General features: G+C 48.5%; 1 protein-coding gene across 1 annotated transcript; it reads left to right on the top strand.

The window, feature by feature from the left end:
• The first annotated feature begins 251 nt into the window (after positions 1 to 251).
• Positions 252 to 9,654, top strand: KRT18 (keratin 18). The gene is made up of 7 exons (XM_080990257.1): positions 252 to 737; positions 5,421 to 5,503; positions 7,084 to 7,240; positions 7,415 to 7,579; positions 7,726 to 7,851; positions 8,394 to 8,617; positions 9,401 to 9,654. Exons 1-7 carry the CDS (start codon positions 318 to 320, stop codon positions 9,516 to 9,518), a joined length of 1,293 nt encoding a protein of 430 aa, XP_080846383.1. The 5' UTR covers positions 252 to 317; the 3' UTR covers positions 9,519 to 9,654.
• Positions 9,655 to 10,644: the final 990 nt, after the last annotated feature.

Consider the following 10,644-nt stretch of genomic DNA (forward strand, 5'->3'; position numbering starts at 1 on the left):
GCATTCGGCTTGCAGCAAGCAGCCCTTGGATGCGATGGCCGAAGCCTTTCGAAGGCGCGGACACACCTCGGTGCCTTCCTGAGAAAGCCGGAGTGGTCGCGCCGTCGCTCCTCCTTGGAAGCGAATTGGGGGCGTCGGTTCCCGTCCGCCCCTTCCGCGCGGCGCCCGGCGGAGGTGGGGCGTGTGGGCGCCGGCCAGGCCCGCCCTCGCGGCCGCCGGCACTATAAAGCGCGACGGGAGGCGGGCGCCGCCGTTCGCCCCTTGCAGCCCGCAGCGCAGCCGGCCTCCTCTTGCCCCGTCGCGCCGCCGTCGCCGCCATGAGTTACTCCAAGTCCAGCGTCTACTCCAGCTCGTACCGGCCCGTCGGGGGCTCGGTGCGATTCGGGCCGGTGGCCAGCGCGGCCAGCGTCTACGCCGGGGCCGGCGGCTCGGGCTCGAGGATCTCCGTCTCGCGGTCGTCCAGCCTCGGCTCCAGCTACGTCGGGGGCGGCGGCGGCGGCGGTTATGGAGGCAGCGGCTTCTCGCTCTCCCTCTCGGGCTCCGGCGTGGTCCACAGCGAGAAGGAGACCATGCAAGACCTGAACGACCGCCTGGCCAGCTACCTGGAGAAGGTGCGCAGCCTGGAGGCCGAGAACCGCCGGCTGGAGATCCAGATCCGAGAGCACCTGGAGAAGAAAGGGCCCAGCACCCGCGACTGGAGCCGCTACTTCGAGCTCATCGAGGACCTGAAGAATCAGGTGAGGGGGGGGGGCGCCGGCGCCGAGAGCAGCCTGCCTCCGGTACCGGAGAGGCCGGGGGCTCCGAGCGTACACGCAGGCTGAGAACCCCTCGCCGCCCTTAATCCCCGCCAAGGCCACAGCCCTCGAGCCAAGTTTACAGCGAGGAGGTTTGCAAAACTAGAAGATGCAAGCTTAGTAGCTCAGTAGAAAACAGCAATGAAGGAGTAGTTAAAAGTAGCCGGAACTGTTCCGGGGGTGGGAGGCACCTTGCACATGCCCCGATGCACTTTCTTCTCCGTACATAACATAACTTTATATGTTCCAGAGCTGAGTTCCAACCTTGAAAAGAATGTAGGGCTTAAACCCAGTCGGTGTCAGGTTCAGAGAAGGTCAAGGAGACGAAGTCAGTGCCTCTCCAGAAGTGACATCGTTTGATCCCCATTAGAATTTGCCCTTTGCACATGCATCTTCCGGGCCCGTACAGTAATGGATCTTTGCTCCATGGAATATAGAAGCCCCGCTTTGTCTGATGTGGCCAGAGGCCATTAGCTTTCGGCTTCAGCTCCCTCCCACTAGCTTACAGTGTTTTCTTTAGACAGCCACTAAGAGGCTGCCTAGTGTTAACCACAAACTGTGTTGCCAGGTTTTCAAACCATCCCTGAAACTCAGCTTTTAACAGTGGTTTGATATACCAAGAGAGAGCAAACCACAGAAAGAAACCATATCCCCTGCTAATTCGTGCATATCAAGCCACTGTTAAAGGCATAGCTACAGAAACTATTTGAAAAGTTGGCAACCCAAATGGCAAAAAAACCCACATTGGCACAGATTGATGGTGGAGAAGAGAGAATGCCTGGAACTTAGCCAATAGTTTTTGCTCTGGGTTCAGCAAGTCTGAAATGATAATCACTAATTTGCTTCCGTTCATGAGGTCAGCAGTGCTATTCAGGATTTCATAAGCATCCACCAAGGTATTTATTTTCTGCTAATTCAACTGGTAGCTTCCCTTGAAACCTCTCTGTATCCCAAGCCCCACCTTCTTGTTCATATACCAGGTATGCTAGGTGCAAAAACAGTTAACCATTTTGGGTTTTTTCTTTTAAAAAAATTGAGAATATTATTGTATGGAATATATAGGGAAGCTATTGTATGTATCAGTCTTGGTATTAACCAGAGCTCAGCAGCCCTTGAAACCAGGTTGTCATAATAGCAGAAAGGGTGCTTTGGGGCATGTGAGGATTGCCCTTCTCGCCCCCAAGTATACTCAGTCAATACGTGTAGGTCTTTGGATAGGATTTAAGATTCCAATAACTTGAGTGTGGTACCATGGAAGTGTGAGTTCCAGTGATTTTAATTTTTGAAATTAATCCTTGGATAGGAGAACACACCTCTACATCAGGAAAGCACTCTGTTCTCAGTGGTATCCTGTTATGGGTCTAGATTTGCTGCTCTTGTATTCTGTTTAACTGCTTCCTGACAGTTCAACAGGTGAAGTGTTTCCAAAAATGTAGCTTCACGTTTTGAATTTCTGCACAGGACCCATGTGGAAGCAGGAGGTCCGGGGAAGGTAGCAGAGAACCCATACAAAGAGGCAGAAAACCACTCCACTTGCTCCTATCATAAACCTAGCTCTTGTTCCTTCCTAAGAGTTTCATGACCAGGAGTGATTCCTGATTCAGTAGCTGCATGTGCACACACAGGTCAATCATGAACCAGACTATGGGCTAATCATTGCCACGTTAGCAGTTGCAGGCAGCTGCAGCCCGTCCTTTCCAAGAAGGTTGGGTGTGCAGGATTCACTCTCTCCCCCTAATTCATTCCTGTAAACCCCATTGTCTTTCTGTCTGTGGGGCTAGAGTCATCCACTTCTTTTCCTCTGCCTATACTCCCTTGCACTGAGATCAGTTGTGCACTACATAGAAAGCAACTGAAGCTTTTCTTCTAACATGGAGAAGCAAGAACAGGGGGACAGGGAAAGTCTGCAGAAATCCAGGCGGTTGTGCATCTGTAAAGGCACAAAAAGCTTATTAAGGAGGGAGGAAAGAAACAGGTAACCAATAGTAAGCGTCAGTCTGGCTTACTCAGGAGGAAAAGACACTCTAACCTCCCCCCCCCCCCAATACAAGTCAAACAATTTATATTTAGTCATAGGTCATAACAAGGAAGTACTATGCTGCCAAAGAAGATGGCTCAATAAAAAATACCAGGGGAGGGGAACTTGTGACCCTCCAGCTGTTGCCAGAATACAGATCCCATCATCGCTTGCCATTGGCCATGCTGGCTGGCTGGGAGTCCAGCAACAGCATCCGGAGGAGACAGTGCTGTACAAAGTGAACAAGTAATTAATATCTCATGTTTTACTGCCACTGCGAGAAAAGGCGTCGAATCATAGAATTGTAGTGTTGGAAGGGACCATGAGGGTCATCTAGTCCAACCCCCTGCAATGCAGGAACCTTTTTGCCCAACCTGGGGCTGGAACCCACAACCCTGAAATCAAGAGTCTCATGCTTGACTGACTAAGCTACCAAGGTCGATACACATTTTTCAAACACGAAACAGGTTTAGGGTCTAAGGCTCTAGTTAAAACTGCCCTGCTTCTAGTTAAAACTGAGAGCTGAGGCTCCACTCCAAAAATGAGGACTTGAATGTGACACGGACAAGAAGCCACCTCAGTCGGTTTCTGTGCCTTTTACAGGGGTGGCCAAATGCAATAGAGGACAGAGCTCCTGTGCCTTTTAAAACACCAGTTAGAAGAAGGAATTGCCTGTGCCCCATATAGTTAAAGCATGTTGTTTCCCCCAGAGAATCCTTCACAGAGTTACGATTCCCAGCCCCCTTAAGCTACAATTCCCAGGATTTTGGGGGGGGGCTTTAAATGCATGGTGTCTACACAGCCTTAGTAGGTGTAGTTTGTCATGCAGGCAATACACCATCTGAAATTCCCATTTTAAACTACAGCTTGGGAGCAGTTTACTTGCCCACCCGCCCCATATGCCTGCCTTGCCTCTTCAATGTGCAAAGCGTGCCCTCCTGCAAGTACCACGCATAGGATATACACTCCAAGTCTGTGGGGAGTGGCACTTTCAGTGTGGCAGCACCTGTTTGTGCTGTGTTGTCTAGCACTTGCGGATCCTTTGAATAAGCAGTTTATAGATAAGGGGAGCACTGAAATGTACAGATCTTGTTCTGGTCCCCACCGCTGCATGAACGTGCAAAATCCACATGCAAAGCTTCATCCTAACATGCACACATAGCAGTGGGTGAAAAGGCTTCTGAACCTTTCAATTTCCTTCATGCCCTGTGACTTCTGGGAAACTGGAACCTTGTGAGGCGGGAAACCAACACCCAGAGGCTATAGCAGTTGGGTTCAAAGGACAATTGTGTGCTGGGAAGAATGACTGAGGGTAGATTAATTATAAAAAAATATGTTTGTTCTCGTGAGTCATGTTTAGTCAATCAGCAAACAAAGTGTGCACACAAAAGGATAACAGTGGAAACTACTTTAGCACCTGGTGAGAGCAGGTGAAGGGGACAAAAGGGAAAGGGGCTGGGTTAGAGGCCACAGGTGCAGGTGCAGAAGATGAAAGAGGTGCAGGGAAGGTCTCCTGGGAAAGCTCAAGGGGGAGGGATGCATTTCCAGAAGCAATGCCCCTTCCCCAAAACACAAGGAGAGAGAAAGTTTCCATAAAAAAAAATATATCAAAACCAGGCTTCTATGCCAGGCATGGGCAGCATTTGCATTTGTGAGGGCCACCATGGGACACTTGCAGCCTTACATGTTCTCCAGGCAGCTGCTGACAGGATGGTGGTGAAACCAGAGCACATTTCAGTCCCTCATAGTTTACACCTTAAGGTGTGGTTGCCTGGAGCACACCCAATGGCCGGAGAGCTTATCCTCACAACCTTCCCTGTTACCTGTTCCTGCTAAGAACAAAGGGCTTCTTTAAACAAGCAGGATTTCCTACAGAGAAGAAGCAGGGCCATTTTCACATGAGAGGCAGAGAGGGAAAGGCCAAGAGTCACTGAATTTAAAGAATCAGTCACAGAACTGCAGTGAAGTAGAATCTATGCTTTGGGGATCCTTCAACATCCGAGTTTACAGATGGCATAGGATGCATCATGTTGGGAAGGCAAGAAAACCATTTTGTCCTTGTGCTTCTACTTGCAAAGGAAAGAAGGTGGTTGTCTCACCCACTGTCTTAACTTGAGAGGTGTCCCTTTAAGAATCTCTCCTCCTCTTGTTGCCTTGGGAACTGGGAAGGTGAATTGCACCTGTGTTGGCTTAAGCAAACAATAGGATCTGTGTAGGCTGGCAGGAAATCAGTAGATTCAGGTTGCATTAGCCTTCACTAGACCAGAAACAAAGAGGAAGTTGGCAGTCCTTGGCATAAGGCTGGGAAAATAATTTTTGAGTGACACCAACTTACTCCAAGATCAGTTGGCTTAAGGATGAGGGTTGCCAACTTTTATTTCAGCCCCTGCTCCTCTTCCTTTGAACAGCACCCCAGTTTGCAGATGTTAGCAGGTGATGTTTGCCTTGCTGATGAAACTTGAAAGTTTATTCGGCTCAAGCTGCTGTTGGAGGAGCAATGCCTGGTTATGTCCTTTTTTCTGGACAGTTGACAACTCTTCTAAAGGCTGGTAAATGTCTTTCACACACTACATTAATTACTAAGTTTTGTGCTTCCTTTCTGTCCTCAGATCTTTGACCAGACAGTGGATAACGCTCGAATTGTTCTGCAGATTGACAATGCCAGGTTGGCTGCTGATGACTTCCGTGTAAAGTGAGTGGATTTTCTTCTTGTTGGTCCTGTTTGGTCCTGGGATCCCTCCAGAGGCCCATCTCTGTAGAACATGAGACTCAGGGTTCAAGTCCAACATTGGGCAAAATATTGCTGCATTGCAGGGAGTTGGACTAGATGACCCCCGTGTTCCCTTCCAAATCTGATTCTATGATTTTATCATTTTGGGACCTTAGAGCTGTCTTTCCCAACACCTTTCCCCAGATGTTGGTCTACAGTTTTCATCATCCAAATTCAGTAAGGTCGATGGTCAGGGATAAGGTGAATTGTGGTCCCACATCTGGGGACCCAAGGCTGAGAAAGACTGCCTTGGGGTGTAAAGTATCACTATCTCTATATGTGTGTCATTTCATATTTTTATGTTGTAAACTGCCCTGTGATCTTTGGATGAAGGGCAGTATATTAATTTAATTAATGATGATGGTATCCGTAGTTAGAGCAAAAGCAGCAGCCTCTAACTCTTCTTTTTCCATGGGGCGGTAGGCATGTATAAAGCCTACAGATATCAGAAAGGGAGGAACACAAAGGCCAGTGGGTCTCCTCCATCCCTGCCTACGTGATGTTGTGTAGGACTCCGGTTTGCTTCCAGAGCACCTTGCATTCAATCTCAATGAGTCCTGGTTCCAGTGGTAATTTCTGTCTCCAGTGGAATGAGGCCATTTGAGTGGCGAGCAATATCAGGCAGATGGGGGTCACCTGCTAGGCCCTTTCTATGCGTTCCCTCTTAACTGTCCATAGCTGCCAAAAAACAGAGTGGAGGGCATTTAAGTGGGGAAGGCCTAAATCCATACAGTCATTGGATGACACTGGGGTTTCAATGGCTAGCCATGCATCTGTCCAGACAAAGGAAGGCATAAACTCATTCACTGGGCTGAGAAGACTTTGGGTAATCCTGTAAAGTCAGGGTTTAAAGGAACCAGACACTGAGTGGGTGGGAGAACTGTTGTTGGACTCCCACCCCGCCAGCCCCCAAAAGCATAACCAATGTTCTCAATGGGCACTGTAATCCAGCAATATCTGGAAGGCCCCACTCCTAACCCACAAGTATTCCAGAGTGCTTTAAAAAAAAAATCTGTAAATTTTGTGCCAAGAATAGATTAATCCCCCAACCTGCATATGTTATGCACATTCAACAAATTTGCACAATTTCTCTCAATTCTGCAAAATTTGTTCACTATTTTATTTAGCATTTTGCATGCATGAATTTATTCTGGTTTTGCTAATCCCAGAAGAGGGACAAGGAGCAGTATAAAGCACCAAAGATCCACCCTTAACCAATGGAGATCTTACCCAGCAACCTCTTTGGCCTCTAAACTGTCAGCAGGCATTACATGTTTTCAAGCGTATGTTTAGAGTCAATAAGGGCTAGAAACTTCAAAATAAAAATCAAGAAGCCGAATTCTTCATTCACCTGCACTTTTTGTGCATTTACCTAGGATCATTCGCGGCATGTGCACACCCCTGCTTCTTACACTCTGAATTCATCCCCCCATCACCAGTGTGCACATCTGTTTGCAAACTGATTATTGTGAAGACCTCATTCCTTCTTCCCTATCACCCAGGTTTGAGGCTGAGCTGGCCATTCGTCAGTCTGTGGAGAGTGACATTAATGGCCTCCGCAAAGTCATTGATGATACCAATATGAGCCGCCTTCAGCTGGAAGGTGACATTGAGGCCCTCAAAGAAGAACTGATCTTCCTGAAGAAGAACCACCAAGATGTAAGTCTCTACTGTGGTCACTGGGCAGAGACAAGATGGAGGTGGCAGGAGCAATAGTTTGATGGGAGATACTGACTGGGGCCTGTCATGAATGGAATCAATGGCTTTGCACATTTGGGACACACAGCAGCTTCAGAGTCTGTGCTCATTTTATGCCTCCTCTTCCCTTGCTAGGAAGTCAATGCGCTACAGTCCCAGATTGCCAACTCAGGACTGACAGTAGAAGTAGATGCTCCCAAGTCACAGGATCTGGGCAAGATAATGGCTGAAATCCGGGCACAGTATGACACCTTGGCTCAGAAGAACCTTGAGGATTTGGACAAGTACTGGAGCCAGCAGGTGAGCAGAATAACTTTTGCAGCTTGATCCTGACATGCCCCCATAGCATTTCAGGGTTTTTACAATAAGAGAGAGGTTACTGTCCCCAGAACTATAACCCTGACTGTCCTCATGAAGAATAATATTTCTTCCCACCTTTCCATTAGATCACTGAGAGCACCGTCATGATCACCCAGAATACCAAGGAGATTGAGACCGGCCGTGCTACTGTCACTGAGTTGCGCCGCAACGTCCAAACACTGGAAATTGAGCTGGAGTCTCTGCGCAACCTGGTACGATCTTCACCTCTCATTCCAAATACTGCAGGGGTAGGGAGCCTCAGTCCAGGGAGCTATGTGGCCCTTTGGACCTCTCTGCCTGGCTCTTGGGAATCTGCCCAGACCAAGCCCCCTCACCTTGCCCTCCTCTAGTGATATTTACCAGGCTGGAATGTGTGATAATAGCTGTTCCTTGCCTGGATGGCGGTGGGGGTGGGTGTCTGGCCAAACCCCCAGATGTGACCACCTTGGAAGGTTGCCCAGAAAGGAATATGGCCTTTGGGCTGAAAGGGGCCCCCGTTCCTGAGCATAGTAATATAGTAATGTAGCGCTTGCTTGTTTGTGGTGCCTTGTTAGTGTTTTAAGTTCTGTATTGAGAGAGAGGCACTCTGCATGGAATTATTTCATAAAGCAAAGGTGCAGCCTGTTCCTGAAACGGAGGCAATATATGGAGTGTATGGGATGGAAATACCACCTAAGAACAATCAAAGTGTTGTTGGCTTAGCAAGCAATGACCCTGATCCCCAATCCTGTCCCCTTTTTTATTCTCTCTACAGAAAGCCAACCTGGAAGGAAACCTCCTTGAAGTGGAGAGCCGCTACGGCATGCAGATGGAGCACCTCAATGGGCTATTGCTGCGGACCGAGGCCGAACTGGCACAGATGCGGAGCGATGTCCAGCGCCAGGCAGAGGAATATCAGGCTCTGCTGAACATCAAAGACAAGCTGGAGGCTGAGATCAATACCTACAGAACCCTGCTGGAGGGCGGAGATGAGTTCAAGTGAGCTTTTCATTCTTTCATCTTTCTGGGGCAAAAACACAGGACTGGTCATCTGGGCTCTCCCAAGCTAGACACAGATGTTCTATAGATCACCATAGCTCTGGTGTATGTGGCCCTTTCCCTGCTCTTTCTCTGTAAGCTCTGGAACATCATTTCCCAATCTTGGAGGGGAAACTGCTTCTAGTCACAATGGCTATATGCTACCTTCGGGATCAGAAACACACACCCCTCGATGCCTCCAGCTGCCAGGCATGGGGGAACAATGGCAGGAGAGGGCTATTGTACTCTGTCTTGCTTTTGGGCTTCCTGTAGGTACCTGGTTGGCCAATGAGGATGAGAGAGGATGCTGGACTTGATAAGCCTTGGCTCTGCTTCAGCAGGGCTCTTAATGTTCTTTTAAAGTGTGTGTCTTGACTGAATTAGGATAGAAGGTGTGATGCTCACTAATGCCAGAGGAGATTTACTTTTACAGTACTTAAGAGTAGACCTGTTAAGTGGAAGCCACAGGTCAGTCTTAGCAACTTGAGATGAACCTTGTGCACAGTTCTATTCTTAAGTTCTAGGACATCCTTTCATGATGGACAAATTCTAGACTCCCAAGTACACTTGCCGAAATGGATTGTCACTGGTCCTGGCCTTGCGATCCCTAGGCCCATGAGGCTTCAGGTTGGGCTGCTTAAACCACCTTAAATTGGCTTAAGATGACTGGATTTCCCCAGGAGGTAACAAGGAACTGGCAGCAGCGTCTCATGTTCATTGTCTGTGTCTTCTGTCTCTCTTCAGCCTGAAAGATGCATTACTGGAAAGCACCATGCAAACTACTCAGAAGATCCACAGCACCAAGATCATCGATGGCAAAGTGGTGTCGGAGACGAGCGAAAGCAAAGTGATGAAGCGTTGATCCCACCTGCTGTGTGGCAAGGATTGCCACCCGGTGCAGCTAACGTTGCGCACCTTTTGTTCCAGAGCTGGAGGGTTCCGGGGAGGGAGTGGGGTGGGTCTTAATGGAATTCAATAAAGAAATGTTATTAAAAGAAGTGGTGTGGTTTGTATGCCTATTCGTCTATTTTGCAGAGCCCCCTCCCTCCCTCCCTCGGTCCTGACCCTGGGAATCCTCCTGCAAGTGGTTTCCGTATTCAGTGGCTTTGCACATGGTGTGTCTTGGAACAGGACACCCCTGTGCCTTGCATGGATACTGAGGCATGTTCTAAGATGCTCACTCTGATGCCTGTTGGGCTTTTTGCCACTTGTGAGACAGAAAATGCATCTTAACACAAATGGATTTTCTAGAATAAGGGGAAATCTGGTTTAAATGTTTAAAGAATGACCATGACAATGCATGGATGCACGCCATAAGTTCATAAAAGCTTATGTTGTAATAAGCAATCTACAGCAGCCGCATTAAGTGACCCTTGGTTGCCAGCACGCCCAGGAAGGCAGCGTCAGGCCCTCTGATGAATGGAATATCGGTTTACTTACTGGGAGCAAAACACTCCTTTGCAAATATTTGTTTGCAGGGAGAGGGCCATTTCCAGGAAAGGGATCCAGCCATAAAAGATTGCGCAGCTTGCCTGCCAAGCCCCTACCATGAATTACCTTTGAGGCTGCCCCACCCAAGGAAGCTGAAGTGTTACCCAGCCCTGTTCATTACTAGGGGATTTCTATAGCAAGAGAGACGGGGACCCAAGTCCTGGGTCTTGTGCTGAACCTTGGCTCGCCTGTCCTTCATCCCTTATAAAAAACCAACCACTATATAGTACAGCAAAGTAAAGTGTTGAGACTCCAGACAACCACCATTTTAATTTATTCCCAAACCTATGTTTTAAGAAACTCTTTCATGTCACAGGCCTGTGTCCCAAGTGCTTTAAGTACTGTTAGGAATTTGTGGGCTGGGGGGAAGTCCTGGGCACCAGAGACCACTTAGCAGTGTAAAAATGCAGGCTGAATCTGCTCCCTGGCAAGGAACTGCTTGGGGAGAAGAACCACCATGTAGTACAAAGGAAGGTAATGGCCCATTGGCACAAACA

The sequence above is a fragment of the Podarcis pityusensis genome (assembly GCF_964106645.2).
Source record: "Podarcis pityusensis genome assembly, chromosome: 2".
Taxonomy (NCBI): Eukaryota; Metazoa; Chordata; class Lepidosauria; order Squamata; family Lacertidae; genus Podarcis; species Podarcis pityusensis.

Bases quoted from the DNA above. Each gene is read 5' to 3' on its own strand.
- KRT18 (XM_080990257.1), top strand. From the start codon at position 318: ATGAGTTACTCCAAGTCCAGCGTCTACTCCAGCTCGTACCGGCCCGTC. The intron at 738-5,420 runs GTGAGGGGGGGG...TTCTGTCCTCAG, and splicing joins TCGAGGACCTGAAGAATCAG to ATCTTTGACCAGACAGTGGA. The intron at 7,580-7,725 runs GTGAGCAGAATA...CCTTTCCATTAG, and splicing joins ACAAGTACTGGAGCCAGCAG to ATCACTGAGAGCACCGTCAT.